This window comes from Phyllobates terribilis, unplaced genomic scaffold (assembly GCF_046119375.1).
Source record: "Phyllobates terribilis strain yellow unplaced genomic scaffold, ASM4611937v1 Scaffold_2__4_contigs__length_985480577, whole genome shotgun sequence".
NCBI lineage: Eukaryota > Metazoa > Chordata > Amphibia > Anura > Dendrobatidae > Phyllobates > Phyllobates terribilis.
Window position 1 is genome coordinate 58,360,165 of NW_027362762.1, and position 16,775 is coordinate 58,376,939.

At 38.9% G+C, this 16,775-nt stretch overlaps 1 protein-coding gene across 21 annotated transcripts in view; it reads right to left on the bottom strand.

Moving 5' to 3' along the window:
- Nucleotides 1-16,775, bottom strand: part of SYTL2 (synaptotagmin like 2) — a 106,780-nt gene that overhangs the window by 25,914 nt on the left and 64,091 nt on the right. For 12 of the 21 annotated variants that reach the window (XM_073661796.1, XM_073661807.1, XM_073661798.1 and 9 more), the window contains 5 exons: nt 15,277-15,352; nt 13,207-13,324; nt 7,792-8,544; nt 4,599-4,664; nt 249-2,690 (listed from right to left, as the gene is read on the bottom strand). In XM_073661796.1, the coding sequence (XP_073517897.1) occupies nt 249-2,690; nt 4,599-4,664; nt 7,792-8,544; nt 13,207-13,324; nt 15,277-15,352 (3,455 nt within the window). The remainder of the gene's footprint in view (nt 1-248; nt 2,691-4,598; nt 4,665-7,791; nt 8,545-13,206; nt 13,325-15,276; nt 15,353-16,775) is intronic. The other 9 variants (XM_073661850.1, XM_073661840.1, XM_073661890.1 and 6 more) reach the window with 3 other exon arrangements.

Consider the following 16,775-nt stretch of genomic DNA (forward strand, 5'->3'; position numbering starts at 1 on the left):
TCATTCAAATGTAATGCATGAGGAGTCTACCTACATTAGACCCCCTGTCTAATCTCATCAGCGCACTGCTTTGGCTCATTGAAAGTCTCCCTTAATGAGATCCATATGCCCCATTAGGGAATATGGATACAAAGTTTTTGGAAGAGGCACACGTCAACACATTTAAAAAAAAAAAAAAAAGTTTTTGGTGGAGAACCTCTTAAAACTAATACTAAGTAACGATAATAAATAATAGTAAAAAATCTCACATAGCACATTTTCTGCGCTTCCTGTGAAAGAGCCAATTTGATCAGATGGAGACTGAGGAGAGTTTGCCATTTCATCGTAGGCATATGGTTGAGGTTGAGGCAGCTCAGTTGGCATTGATTCATTGCTAGAAAACACTTTCTTTGAAATAAATACGTCTTTCATTGGAGCCGGTGAAAACTGGAACGTCTCACCCTCTGACTGATCTTCTGGTTCTTCTGGGACAGAAGCTGCCGCTTCCTCCTCTAAACGCATGATTCGGTTCCTGTAGTCAGCGCTGCTCTCCTCAGTTGTAACAATGGTTTTTTGTAAGGGTTCTTCTTCCACTGGAAGCTTTTCTTGGAAAGTATATTTTGGCTTCTCTTTTGCTTTGATCATATAAGTGTCTACAATGTTTTTTGTAGACTTTTTGGTTCTGTTTGCATAGAGATCATCTAAGTTAGACTTATTTTCCACAGAGTGAGATGGGGAAGGCATGTTTTGCGCATCAAAACTTGGAATTGTGAAGCTATCTACAGTCGTAATGTTCCCTGTGCTTTGTAACGGTTGAGTATTTTCATAAGAGTCTTCTAGCTCCCCACTAGGATCAATGAGAGCTGCTTCTTGCTCTAGTTTCTTCAGTGAAGCTCTGAGATCATCTTCATCTTTTCTACTTGGAGTTGTGGTTTTCTCCACCACTTCTTCAAACTGATTTCGGTCTTCAAAATAGGGTGGATATGACTGGACTGTGTAAGCTACATTGTTTTTCTGAGGAGTCTCAAGAGTATCATGTTCGGTCGGCATCAGATGTTCAAAGCCAATTTTAAATGAAGATTTGATAGGACTCGCTGTATTCAAAGTCGACACACTTTCTGGTTGCTCATCCTCATCTTCAAGGACAGGTGGTGTTGAAGCTTCAATTTCCAGTCTATTCAGTGCAGATATAAATTCTTGATGGTCATTCCCTTTGGGAAAAGAGGACCTCTCTATAACCTCTGTAGTTTCAACCAATTGTTGCTCCTCATTTGGAAGGTTTGATTCTTCTACTTGAGGTTCATCATCAGATTCGTTGGATTCATATTCATCCCTAAGCTTCTGAAAAGCTATTTTTAATTCATTTTCTGTTTTTGCCGGTGCAACACTCCTTTCTACACTTTCTTCAATTTCTTTAGGATATTGCTTTAAGGTTACTGCTGGAATATCGGCAGCAATTTTAGTTTCTTGCTCAGGGAATTGTTTGCTGCTAACTTGTACCACTCGATCATAAAACCCTGAAGTGGGACGCGTCTTTTCTGTAGGATTCACCAAAATCGTAGTCATCTTTTTTCTCTCATCCAGCAAGTAAGGCTTCTTAAAAGGAGAATTCAAAATGTCCTCACTCCTTAGATGTTCAGTCTCTGAAATCTTGGGAGCTTCTAACGCTTCTTCTGTTAATTTCTGAAGTGCAGATGAAAAATCTTTAGTTTGGTAGTTCCTATCTACAAGTGTCTTATTGATGTTTTCCATAACTTCTTCCTGAGGATGAACTAGATCTTCATTAGCATCCACTTGCTCGGCCCCATAAACAGTAGGAGTATGTGCTAACCAGGAAGCCACTTTATGAGAAGTCTGTTCCTCCTCAGATAGGCTGCTATCAAATGAGTTGGGGAGACTGAGGTCATCTGTGGGAATCTCTTTAGAATTTCTTTGTTTAAGGTCGGCTCGGGTGGGCTTGTTTCTTTTCAAGACATCTGTTAGGATTCTGTTGGGTGTTGTATCTACGTCTCCCTTAGACTGAATTTTGTCTTCTACATTCCAGAAATGCTTTAAGTTCTGAAACTGGGATGGGTTGGACATCTGTTCTCTTGATGTATCATGAATTCTGTCTTTCATGGACATTACTTTAAAGTTGGCAGATTTGGGCAAGTCTCTTTCTCGGTTATCATCTAAAAAATGTTCATGTGTTTGGAAACCTTCCCTTACTGGTCTAGAGTACGAAGGCAAATTTTGGGATACTGGAAAATTGGATGATTGTATTATTTCAACGTCAGGTGTATTTCTAAGAAAAATGGACCTATATTGAGTATCCTTATTGGATTCTACAGGAGAATACTTATAATCGGTCCTATTTTCTGAATATGGTTTAACATATGTGTCCTCATCTCCAAAGTCAAGAAACTCTTGCACGGTTGGCTGTGCCAATGAATCTTCATTATCTAGACTAAGTGGACGTCTCCACTTTGGGACATAGTCACTAGGTTTTGGCTCCTCATAAGAGGACTGCACTTGTTTAGACCTTTCAGGAGCCAAGAAGTCTTCATTGGTGGAACCGTAGACTTTACCAGGTTGGATACTGGTATAACGGGCTCCAAAGTTTATTTTACCGTCTCCGCCAAAACTTTTTCCAAATTCCAGTGTTTTTTCAATTTGGTAAGCATTTTCAATCTTCCCTCTTTGGCCAAGGAATCTAGGCTCCATCTCGAAGTCTGTGGGAAAACCAACATTAACTGTTTTTTTCCAGAGGCTATTAAAAAACAGCAAGACACAGAATTACAAACAGTCTAGATTAAAAGTAAATTAGATTTTTGAACCATGACGACAACCCAAAACAGACATACACCCGATTAAGACCGATATACAGCAAAATTCAGATAATTCCAAAATACCATTGGTCCAGTATGTTTGCAAGCAAAGTGTTCGAGACACCAGATCAACAGACTATAAAAATATTAAATGTCGCAGAATATAGGACTTCCTGAAGCCAGAAGCCTTAATACAATTAAAACTGTAAAATCTTATCTACACATCAATTATTTTGATCAAGTTATTAGTCAAATCATTAAGACAAGGTTAAAAGTTACTTCGAGTGATGCTCTAAACACCTCCCACCAAAGACTTTTTGTGCCTTCTTTTTAAACCACCTGTTCTTCCAGGACCCATAAATTTCTTTTGCGCTAACATAGTCATACTAGTGTTTGTTTGTGGGACTAGTTGTAGTTATGAATGTTTACCATATACTATACTGCAAAACTGTGGGGAAAAAAGTGGGCTTAGTAGGGTAGCAACTCTGTCATTGCTTGGGATTTGTTTTTACCCCACCCCCGTGGAGTAAAAATGACGTGACAATATGAAAAAATTCAGACTTTTTCTTATTTTCAACAGTGAAGATTAGTAAAAGCTTGTTTTTTTTTTTATATGGGGTGCATTAGTTTTCATGGATACCATTTTGGGGTACGCATGTTGTTTTGATCACTTATTGCATATTTTGAGGGAAGTGCAAAGCCAGAAAAATGGCAATTTGGGGATTTGAATTTTTCTCTTCTTTACTATGTTTATCATACAGGTGAAGTCATTTTATGTTTTGATAGAACAAACTTATGGACACCACCACTAACTAGCTAACTAGGTTTATTGTTTTAAATGTGAAAGAGGGGAAGGATTTAAACTATTTTTAGTCATTTAAAACTTTCAAAAATACAATAAGTTTAAAAAAAAAAAATTGGCTATTCGAGCCAATAATCTTTTCTACTATATACTGCAATAATGAAACCCAACTACAATCTGATCCTGCTCCGTATACCCGCACCCAATGTGACGTACATGTACACTTTGGAAAGCAGTTAAAGGTACCCATACACAGAGCAAAGTCTCCTTACTCTTCCTGGGCAGAAGTCGGTGAAGGAAAGAACAGACAGGTTCAGTTTCCACTTCTGATCCTTTTGCTCTCAGGGCGGAGATATAGGCCACCGCCAGTTGTGTCCGAAAGTGGCTAGTGCATTGAAAAAGATCGCTTTCAGCTGAAAATCGACAGCCATTGAAAGCATCCAGGAACCTTGGATGATTATTGGACTATGTGCATCTGGTCCTATTAAGAGCAGACATATCATTGGTGCAACTGCACAGGGGCCCAAGAGGTAAGAGTGTCCAATACCATCCCCTAAGCAGGTGTAATTATGCATTATGAGGATATATTGAAGTGCAAAAGGGCCCATATATTGTTCTTGCACTGGGGCCCTTTTCTGTCTGTGTCCACTCCTGCCGATCATCACCAAGACTCGTGTATTCTTCCAAAGCTTGGAAACCATGGTGCACATATGTCAATATGGTGCTCTAAACACGACCCACTTTTCTCAGTCCCTTGCAAAACCCCAAAATTATTCTAGAATTAGAGACTCCTTATGCCAAATAAGCAGGAGGCAGCTACTACGAAGGTCACATGCAGAGTAATGTATAGGATTGAATGCCATAGGGAGGCAGTTATATGGAATCCTATATTAAGGGTCAACCTCAGCCCTTTGGAAAGGTCACCCTACACGTACCCTTAAAGGGCTGGTCTACATAAACCAGGATCACCATGCTTCGTCAAAACGTTTTGATAGAATAGATTGGTATACCTTTTTCTTGATCCGGAGAAGTAGATTTTGAAGGTTTCTTCACAACGGCATACAAAGGTTCTGTACCTGCAAGACAGAACCAGTGGTTTATGAATGGAGGGAGCTACTACGTGGATTAAAGTGGATCCTTCACCAGATTTCACAATACAAAACTTCAGATGTTCTTAAAAAAAAAAAAAAAAATCTCGAACCTGATAGAACTGGAGTACTTACTTTGAAAAGTCAATGGCTATATATTCCTGAAATAAAATTACATATTGAATAGAGTGCATACTAGGAGCATTTTTATGACTCCAGCTATTTATAAAATTGGACAGGGAAACTTTGAAAATCCATCTCAGAATTGCTGTATAATACATTACTGACTTAAAAAAAAAAAATAATAATTTAAATTTTTATATTACAAAATCTGATGGAAAATCCACTTTCAGATTAAATCCTTAGTAAGTAAATTTGTTTTTTTCCCCCTTTTAACCATACCAATAAGATCTTTCATTTTTAAATTAGATTGGCTGCTGTAATGCTTTTTTCCCCCTCCATTACTCTAAAATAAACCATAATTTACTTTTACAATAATTATGGCTTATTAAACAAATCACTTTGTCCCCCTGTGATCATAGGGATCCACATCTGCTGATGTCTAATTTTCTTGTAGCGCCATCACAGGGAGATTGAGGCATTACACATTTCTCATTGAAAATCAGTGAAATTTCTATATAAACACATGGACATGGAGGGTCTTCCAGAGTGTGATTTGCTTGTTCTAGCTGCACATGTAACCCCTTTCTACTCTATGAAATTAACGTGTACCTATCATTTAAAACGCATTTCTACATCATGGGTTATGTTATGAGCAGCCGACTGATGGGCGCCCCCCACTGATTGGTCAAAACATCGCTCTGAAGTGCACAGCTCCTGCATAAGCTGCACAAAGATTGGGGTCTGAGCTCAATAGTAAGGCTACATGTATTATTGAGCCCATACACCTGGCTGGGCATGCACGCAGCTTGCATAGGAGCTGCTCACTTCAGAAAAGGGTTTTCACTAGTGATGAGCGCAAGTGCTCGTTACTCAAGTTTCCAAATGGTGCTCAGGTATGCACAGAGCATCACGGGTGCTTGAGTGACAAGTTCGAGTCCCCGCGGCCGCATGTTTCACGGCTGTTAGACAGCCACAAAATATGCAGGAATTGCCCGTATTTGTCAAGCAATCCCCACATGTTTTGTGGCTAACAGCCGCAAAACATGTGGCCGTGGGGACTCAAACGTGTCACTCATGCATCAGGGATACTCGGTGCATACCCGAGCACCCTTGGCAAACTCAAGTAACAAGCAACTGCGTTCATCACTAGTTTTGACCGGTCGGTGGACGCCTCCGTGACCGGTCGGTGGACGCCTCCGTGACCGGTCGGTGGACGCCTCCGTGACCGGTCGGTGGACGCCTCCGTGGACCGTCCCCTCCAATCAGCTACACAGCATCAACTGTGATATATAAATGAGGTATCTTAATATTTGAAAATGGGTTTTGGAAACCAAACCACCCTTTAAAGCTGTGATAATATTTTATAATAGAGCTCAGAACAATAATGTCCAAAAAATATATAGACAAGTAGTGTAGAAGTGCACATTGTACAATATTTAGTCATGAAAAGTTCATTCCTCAATGACCTCCAAAAATAAACTGTTCCATTGGTCGCCAATTGTCAAGTAGAGCAATACATCTCAGGATGTTCCGCAAGCAAAGGTCAAACCAAGCTTGAAAAGAGCAGTCAATTTTGAATGAAAGCTGGATCAATCGAAATTATTTGAAATTCTATTTTTAATGGAAATCTCAGAATACATAGAAAAAAATCTGGTAAGAGCAGCATATTATACGGCAGGGAGCCCGATTCCAGCGACGTGTCACTTACTGGATTGCTTGGTGCAGTTTTGATAGAATTCCTGTTTTTCCCTGTTGTAGATGTAGCAATGGTCATAAGCCGTGTATAACCCCGCCCATACCCCTGATTGGCAGCTTCCTACGTACATTCTCAGCAAGCTGCCAATCAGTGGTGGGGACGGGGGTTACACAAATAGGAAGGACTTGTGCATGCGAGACCTAGTCCTGCAGTGATAATCTCCTGCTGATAAAACACTGATTGTATTGAAAATACAACACAGCCTAGTAAGTGACATCCCTGTAATCAGGCTATTTTGTGCTATATTATGCTGCTCTCAGATTAAATAGCAAAAGCCTGAAAAAGATTCCCTTTAGCTGGATTGTGGCAGCGCTCGTCAGAATTACTTTCTTGCATGGTTCCTTCGATTTCTCTGCTAGAGCCATGGTTATGTGCATACAAGCTGTCCTTTACACAACCACACTCTTGGCTGTACATTTGTTTCTGCTGACCCCATCCCACCATGCAGCACTTTCTATTTTGAGAGAATGTAAAAACCCCCTTTCATAGTCCTGGTCAGCTGAGCCCACAGATTACTCATTGATGGTGTAAAAGTTTTAAAGCAATATAACACCCGGCAAACAGATTCTCCAAGCGACACAAATGAATATATTAAATTAGAAACTAGCTCATTTTCTACAGTTTGGCAAAACAAACAGACTTCAGAACAAATTATATATTAAAAAGGGAGTCTTGTTCAAACCAAGCACAAACACTTGGTGCATCTTTCCACCCTCTTTTTCCCATCCTTCCTTTTCCACCCCTTCTCTTCCCAGATTGACAGCTCTGGCTTCATATCTGGAGAGCAGATATGGATGGAAAACAAGTAGGTGGGAAGGTGCACTGAACTACTCGGCCACACCAAGCATGCAGTGACAGGCTGCACTTGGTTTTGTGCCAACAGACTCCTTTAAAAATTTATTCTGAAGTTTGTCGCCCCGAAAAACTTTAGAAAATGATGAGCAAAGTCATAGAGTCCAGAAAAAAACAGACATGATTGACCCTCATCCAGCCCAAAAATAATAAAAATTTGACTATTAAGTATATTATTGCACACAATTTCTTTATGATCAAGAGTAATAGTAATGTTATCATTACTAATCGTGTAGTTTTAAAGAATACAGTGCAGTTGTTGCTCGGTTTAGACAGAGCGGCAGTGAAATGCTTGTTGGAATACATTCAGTAAAATGTACGCATGCACAAGTGTTACATAGCCGATTTGTGATGCATATCATTCCTTACGAAGAAGCCCCTTACCAGCAGAATCAATGTTTATCTCGGGATAGGTTTGATCTGGAATTTCGTATAATCTGCTATAATTTAGTTCTTGGCTTTGGTCTTCTGGTTTCTTCTCAACGTCCAAGATCGGAGAGGAGTTTGAAGGAGCTTGAAGCGTTTGTGAAACAGTTGGATTCTCTTCGAGGTCTAAATCCTCCGTTGTGTTATCTACATCAAAGTATGCTGGTCTGGGCTCTTCGTAAGGATGGTGATCCAGCAATTCATTATCTAAATCATGTTGGTAAGAGCTAGGGTCAAGGATTCCAAATTCACCAATTTCCCGAGCGTTATAAGATTCAGGATTTGGAGTAGGAGGCTTCTGGAGAACGTACTCAGAAAACCTCACTTGTTTTTGTCTATCTGGTGAGTTTTCTGATGAGGTCATTTGGTCATCGAATAAGTGAGTCTGCTCAGCTTCCAGAATAGGCGACGCCGGCAAAACCAATTTGAGTGCTTCGACATTCGGAGGAATCCTTATGCTTTCAGAGTCCGTTGAGCTGGAACTTGACCTACGTTTCAAAATTCCTTTACGTTTGTTAAGAGAGTCCTCTCGCTGGAGCGACGAGTTTGAGCGTTCCGGAGGCTTCCCATTTACCAGCAGTTTCCTGGGTTTTGGCACTGGAGGTAGTTTCGGTGAAATGTTTTCTTCAGTCTCCTGTGAAGTTTTTCTGCCACCAATAGGCGATGGATAAGGTAATTTCACACCGTATTTAATTATGGAGGACATGATGTCTGCAAAAAACATGTAAATAAGGGCAAGAATGAAACAATAGACTGCATGCATAACTTAAAAGCAATGCATTGATGAAGCAATAAAAAGAGGAAAGGGAAATTAAAATCACCAATAATTTCAGACGGACAGGATTGTTTTCATTTTTTATTGTTTTGTATTTTATATGTTTTTTTCTTTTGATAATTGATTACACACATAGAAGCGCACGCAAACTGACGGAGAGCTGAAACTGACAAAATACAGGCGGAAAATACAGACTGTACACATAGTAGCAAAGCAATTACGCATGTTCATTCGAGGTATAATTTGATTTTTTTTTCATAGGACAATCAAATATAAAATGATTATTTAATTGTTGTATGGAAGGCAGCAGTTAAAAAAAAAAAAAAAAAAAAAAAAAAGCTTAAAAAATTTGGAGGGATAATATTTACAAAACAAATACAACGTAAACCAGAATAATCTACTACAAATAAAATTACTATCTAGCTATACTCGGGCCATAGATGGGGAGGCCAATGGGTAATACAGTACAGACCAAAAGTTTGGACACACCTTCTCATTTAAAGATTTCTGTATTTTTATGACTATGAAAATTGTACATTCACACTGAAGGCATCAAAACTATGAATTAACACATGTGGAATTATATACTTAACAAAAAAGTGTGAAACAACTGAAAATATGTCTTATATTCAAGGTTCTGTTGAAAAATAAGTGATGGTCCAACTAAATGCAAACCGGATGGAATAGCATGCCGCTGCAAGATGCTGTGGTAGCCATGCTGGTTCAGTATGCTTTCAATTTTGAATAAATCCCCAACAGTGTCACCAGCAAAGCACCCCCACACCATCACACCTCTTCCTCCATGCTTCACGGTGGGAACCAGGCATGTAGAGTCCATCCGTTCACCTTTTCTGCGTCGCACAAAGACAAGGTGGTTGGAACCAAAGATCTCACATTTGGACTCATCAGACCAAAGCACAGATTTCCACTGGTCTAATGTCCATTCCTTGTGTTCTTTAGCCCAAACAAGTCTCTTCTGCTTGTTGCCTGTCCTTAGCAGTGGTTTCCTAACAGCTATTTTACCATGAAGGCCTGCTGCACAAAGTCTCCTCTTAACAGTTGTTGAAGAGATGTGTCTGCTGCTAGAACTCTGTGTGGCATTGACCTGGTCTCTAATCTGAGCTGCTGCTAACCTGTGATTTCTGAGGCTGGTGACTCGGATAAACTTCTCCTCAGAAGCAGAGGTGACTCTTGGTCTTCCTTTCGCGGTCCTCATGTGAGCCACTTTCTTTGTAGCGCTTGATGTTTTTTTGCAACTGCACTTGGGGACACTTTCAAAGTTTTCCCAATTTTTCGCACTGACTGACCTTCATTTCTTAAAGTAATGATGGCCACTCATTTTTCTTTACTTAGAATTTGTATTCTGGCAAGAAAAAAGCAGCTAACAGTCTATTCAGTAGGACTATCAGCCGTGTATCCACCAGACTTCTGCACAACACATCTGATGGTCCCAACCCCATTTATAAGGCAAGAAATCCCACTTATTAAACCTGACAGGGCACACCTGTGAAGTGAAAACTATTTCCGGTGACTAGCTCTTGAAGCTCATCAAGAGAATGCCAAGAGTGTGCAAAGCAGTCATCAAAGCAAAAGGTGGCTACTTTGAAGAACCTAGAATATAAGACATTTTCAGTTGTTTCACACTTTTTTGTTAAGTATATAATTCCACATGTGTTAATTCATAGTTTTGATGCCTTCAGTGTGAATGTACAATTTTCATAGTCATGAAAATACAGAAAAATCTTTAAATGAGAAGGTGTGTCCAAACTTATGGTCTGTACTGTATGTTCAGGGAGATGCCAGAAGAATATGGTGTCAACCAGCCACTGACTCTTAGGATTTTCAAAAAGGAATTTTTTTTAATTTTTTTTTAGTAAACACTAAATGAAATTTGGTAGCTTGTTCTCTCACAATCTTGCATTCTGACATTCCTTTGTTGTTCCTAATGGAAGTTTTTTTGAATAAATTGATACCTTGGTATTACCAATCCCCTTGTCAAAGAAGTGTGTGCAACACACTGTTAGTAGTGTTGAGAGCAAGTGCTCGCTACTGGAGTTTGCATCGGGTGCTCCGGTATGCACAGAGTATAGCAGGTGCTCAAGTGACATGCTCGAGTCCCCGCCCCTCATGTTTTATGACTGTTAGACAGTAAAAAAAACTTTTTTTTTTTTTTTTTGCTGTCCGACAGCCACAAAACATGCAACGAAAGCCTTTACTAATTTCTTAATTTTATCTGTTGATGAATTTGTGATTACCACCAAAATGAAAAATAGCTCACAAATAAGTTTATGGGGGAGGACACAGTTAACTTATACACAGATTTATTAAAGGGGTTGCCCAGTAAAAAGTTATCAGCCATTCACAGGATGGGGGATAACTCTGATTGGGGGGGGGGGGGGGGGAGTGAGTCTGACCTCTGGGACCTGCGCCAATCACCAGAACAGGGACATTTTTTCCGGGGCACTTTTAACCCGGTTACAAAATGTAGCTGCAGGTCAGATAGTCGACCGCCACTCCATTCATTCTCTATGGGGCTGCCGGAAAAAGCCGAGCGCAGACCGATGAAGGAATGAATGGTGGATATTCAAGCAAGTACACTGCTGCTCCATTCTAATGGGGATAAAAGTGCCCCAATCTGCCAATCGGTTCCGGACAGTCATCCAAAATTATCGCCTGTCCCAAGGATAGGTGATAAAGGGGTTGTCTGGTGAAAAAGTTAAGCCTAAAGCCAGGAAAAAAAAACAAAAAAAAAAACAAATTTTGATGAAAATTTACAGCTGCTCATAGCATGTGCAAATTTCATTGTCTAAATTGAGGAAAGTCCTATGTGCAACAAATTTTATTTTTTTTGTAAATAGGATTGGCATTTTTAGCAAATTTGCCCCGGTACTACATCTGTAATACTGCTGCTCTCCAAAAACAAGAGGAGATTCCCCCCCAGTAAGCCATGTATGTGACCACGGCGGCTCCATGTAACTAGAAACATTTAAATGGGCCTGTAGGGAATATTGAAACAATTAAACTTTTCCAAAAACAGCATAACCATGGGCTTTATTTAGTATTGCACCTTAGCCCAATTCATTTTAATGAGACTTAAATGCAATACCAGATGCAGCCAATGGTGCAGTTTCTGAAAACATTGATTCTTCTGACGATTATTTACATAATGATTTCAGACAAGTTTCATTATAATATTATGTCAAATCACAAAATACAATTAAAAAGTTCCATAATCATTAGAATCACACACACAATTGTAAAAGAATTCGGTTCATGAAGTAATTTAGCTGATCAGACTGTACTTCATGTCAGATGATTATCTGTGACAAATGTTATACACTCGCACTTTATATTTACAGATTTGGAACCAGTTTTAAAATCAGTTTAAACAACATTTCACAGATTAAAGAGATTTGAAAAAGTTAAAATTAAAAAAAAAAAAAGCTAAAATTCCAGAATCAAAAAAAAAAAAAAAAGCCACCATTACTATTACAGAAAAAGATATACTTCACTTTAGATTTCTGTACCCAACACTGACTTCATATCTGTATTTAGCTTATTCAATAGAAATTGAAATGTAAAAATTTGTGGATGTGAATTAAGCAACTTATTCTATTTGTAAATAAATGCATTTTCTTTAAGGGTTAAATGAGCACTCCAAGCAAAAGTGACGTACTATGTTGTGACTACTGTAGGTTCTATCCCTGTGCCATGCTCTGCCCCCTCGGATCATGCACTTGGAATTACACCGTTATTAGAGCCTGGAGTGTTTTTTTATTACATATGTGTTTATGCTTAAAGGGGTTTTCCCACAAACAGAAGTTCATTTTAAATCAATAGATATTGAAATAATAATAACTTCCACAACTAGATGTGTGTAAATAAAATGTTCCTGTGCTGAGATAATCTTATAAATGTGCCCCTGCTGTGTACTGTGTAATGGCTGTGTCTGACCGTGCAGGGACATAGTCTGATCATACCACAGCTCCTGGGCAGGGGAGGGAGCATAAGAGAGTATACAGACAGGACAGCATGGGGATTGCAGCTGATTATTTCTTTGAAGTAAAACATTGTTTAAAAACAGGAAGGGAAATGTTTTATCTCACAGGAAAAAAAAAAAAAAAAAAAAAAACAGCTGCGATCCTCTGCTGTCATGTCTGTATACTCTTATGCTCCCTCCCCTGCCCAGGAGATGTGGTATGATCAGACCATGTTCCTGCACAGTCAGACACAGCCATTACACAGTACACAGCAGGGGCACATTTATAAGATTATCTCAGCACAGGAACATTTTATTTAAAACACATCCAATTGTGGAAGTTATTATTATTCCAAGATCTATTGATTAAAATAAACTTTTGTTTATGGAAAAACCTCTTTAAAAAGGTATGTCAGTCTAATAAGACCACAATAAGCCTAATTAAGGTCATACATTGCTTACCATAGGCAAAATTGCATTCTCCCAGGTCTAATTAACGGGGGTGGTCCAAAGCATGTGACCCCTATACTCACTAATTTTTTTAAAAAAAGATGACCAAAAAACTAAAAAGCATAATTAATCCAGATACAAGGCAGAATAGATTTAAGAGGTAACTTACCACTTGTCTTTCCTGCTTGTCCATTCACAAGACCAGGCTCAGGAGTCCGCTTAGACATCTCGTTTTGGAGGTCCGTTTCATCTACTGCACCTTCTGAGTTAAATGGATTTTTTCGTTGCTGAAAAAAAAAAAACAGATTATTACTGATGTGATAAAGAAGTACAGCTTTTCATCGTTGCTCATCACTCAATCCCCAGTTAAAGCGAGTTTATGAAATCTCTCAAGATTTTTCTCCAGTTTTCAGGCTGCACTATGAGTTCCCAGACATAACACATCCACATTCAGGCCCCCTAAAGCCTTCATCATCTAACTATGGTGAAATGACTCAACTACACCTACTTTATCAAACTTCTGTATGCTGTGCAAACATATCATGTGAAAGGTCTGTTTAACTAAGGTAATACCAGGATCTAAGACAAGTATTCTTAAGGTGGCCTTGGAAAGCTATTCCTTGTGATCTCCTCAATACATTTATTTTTAAGCTCCCCCCATACACAATAGACACGATTTTTCGGTTGTCAACTATCTGTCCTGACTCCTCTGGGTCATTTCTCTCAGAAGAGTCAGGAGGGCCCTGATACACATTTTATGTCAGCCAATTCCATGGGTTCTAATGTGTATGGGGACATGCAGCCAAATATCTTCTGAGAAGAGGGAAAGGAGCTGCTAATGAACTCCTCTTACAGCAGCTTACCGCCAGCAGACACCGGCATCTGCAGTCAGAGGAGACTTGGGAAACGGGGTTTGATCCCAAATAGCGGTTTTTTTTTGGCAATGCTTATCGAATGTGTATGGGCACCTTGAGAATATAAATATATATATTATATATATATTTTTTTTTTCACTTTAGTGAAGATTCATCTGTACTGCAAAAAAAATCTATTCTTGCAAAACACAAGGTAGAAATATTGTGCAGTCTGTCACTCTTAATAGTCAATCTTGCTAAACTCCATGAATGTAAACTTTTAGGCCAGTTTCACACATTCATATTTTAAACATGGCCTGTATTTGCATCACTATATATGGGCTGCGGGTCTCCTGACCTGAAATGGACAGCCCAATAGGTATAATTGAGGCTGTAGAGTTGGGGGAAGGGGGGGGGGGGGGGTCAGGAGACCCACAGACAGCAAAACTTGGATGGGTGAATCTGGTCTTCCTCCCACCACTAAAACCGTAATGGGGTCTGACTACATCCCACTTTACACTCCATCTTTGGTCATTTCTACTTCTGCCACAAGAACAATAAAGGGGTCTAGCAAGACGCCATAAATTTAAATTTTACAATAGGAATACAGGTACGGTGATCTTGTTAAACTTCACACATTAATTTAATTTGCCTTTACTTCTATCACTAGAATAGCAATTGTGCCTTTTAATTCCCACTTTAATGTGTCATTATGGTAATTCCTACTCCTATCAGTTCTGTAAATTTTGGTTTTTCCCACTTAGGACAGTAATGGGGTCTTGTTAAACCCCATACATTTTAATTTTGTTCATCTTAATCGCCACCACTAGAACAATAATGAGGTCCTGCTAGATTTTGGTCATTAAATATTACATGTAAATATGGATGAGCCCTTACTGTATTTGATTTATGAAAAAAAAAAAAAATGTTCATCTAGATTCATCATCTGTAAAACTAGGATAACAAGGAGTATAGCTTGGTGAATAAGGGTGCCCTACTAATTATACACTGATTTTCACATTTACTTATATATTATGCACATGAAACAATTTTATTTATTTAATTGGAAATCTTATTGACCCCAATGGTGAAGCACTGTGTGACATAGGTATCTTTAGGGAAACTTTGGGTACTTTTTTTTTAAAAAAATTATATAAGCCTTCAGTTAGTACTTGCACCTAAGATCAAAGCATTAATGTAGATTTTAGTGGTGAATATGTAGAGAGTGTTCTAGTATACAGTCCCTACTCTTGTGTTTCCTTAGGTACACACACCTATTTTTCTGCCGTTCAAGTGAAAAACTAATGAAGCTATACTTAGAAGAAAGCTATGGATATATTCAGATTCAATATCTGAGGACAGACCCTGAAGTAGACAATGGTTACCTTTGCAGGGGAAGCGGTTCCATTCTTCATGATATTTTTGTCTATATCTGGAGAGTTGAGATTGGCTTTTCTTGCGCTGATGAAAGCAAAAACTTCCAGATTACAAAATGTATTTTAAATAAGAACCAATATATTTGCTTCTATAGAAGAAGAACTTATGCACATTATTTGGCTCCCCGTCATCACATTTCAGATTTATAGCTACATTATTGCTCTCAAGCCATTACAAGGGAAGCCGATCGAGATTTATGAGCCAAATATCCATATTTCAAAACAGCAAGGTCAACACAACCTAAAAGAGAGCTTGCTATGGATTATGGCCGATGCAGCAGTTTCGTGAAGTTCTTTTAACAAACATTTAAGAGTCATTTGATACTTATCTTTGGTTTGCTAGGTGTGCAAAGTTTATTTTTGGGAGGACAGTGTGAGCAAAGTATTTATCAGTGACTCAAAAGTGTCAACATGGGATAAGTCAGATCCAGAGAACAACCCAAAAAGATACTATGCTGAGGTTTCATTGAAAGAACACCCTTGTCCTGGTATGCTCTCTACCTGATGACCAGCTATATTAAAGTGATCTTTAAAACAGAGTATGAGGCAAGGAAATGAGCCATTGTTAAATTAAAGTCAACATCAATATATATTGAAAAAATAAAAATCAGAACTCTTGCCATTTTCACTTTGACCACAAAGCCAAATAAGAAAATTTTGTTCTGTACAGATTGTCTACAACACTCTCCCCAAAAAGAAGTCATTCATCTCCAGGCTTTTATGTCCATGTGGAACTGTACAGCAGAGCTCTAAATATTGTTAACAGAAGACGTTCAGGAAAACTTGAAGCCCCCATAATCATGTACAGAATATAGAATAAAAATATTGTGCTGATTAATAAACTGTAAAAAAAAAAAAAAAAAAGTATCCCGTACAGCTCGAGTAACATTCCGTATTATACTCCAGAGCTGCATTCACTATTCTGCTGGGAGTGGGGTAGGGGGTGGGGTGTCACTGTGTACATACATTACATTATTGGTTGTCACTTGAAACAGTTAACAAGTTTGTCAATACAAAACACTTCCCACAATGCCTCGCATGACGAATTTCAGCTCTGAGGCTCGCATATATTATAGAGTGCAGCTCTGGACTATATATAATACAGCATGTAAAATCAGGATCAGTAATGTAATGTAATGTATGTACACAGTGACTGCACAAGCAGAATAGTGAGTGCAGCTCTGGAGTATAATACAGGATGTAACTCAGGATAAGTACACGATCAATAATGTAATGTATGTACACAGTGACTGCACCAGCAGAATAGTGCGTGCAGCTCTGGAGTATAATACAGGATGTAACTCAGGATCAGTAATGTAATGTATGTACACAGTGACTGCACCAGCAGAATAGTGCGTGCAGCTCTGGAGTATAATACAGGATGTAACTCAGGATCAGTAATGTATGTACACAGTGACTGCAACAGCAGAATAGTGAGTGCAGCTCTG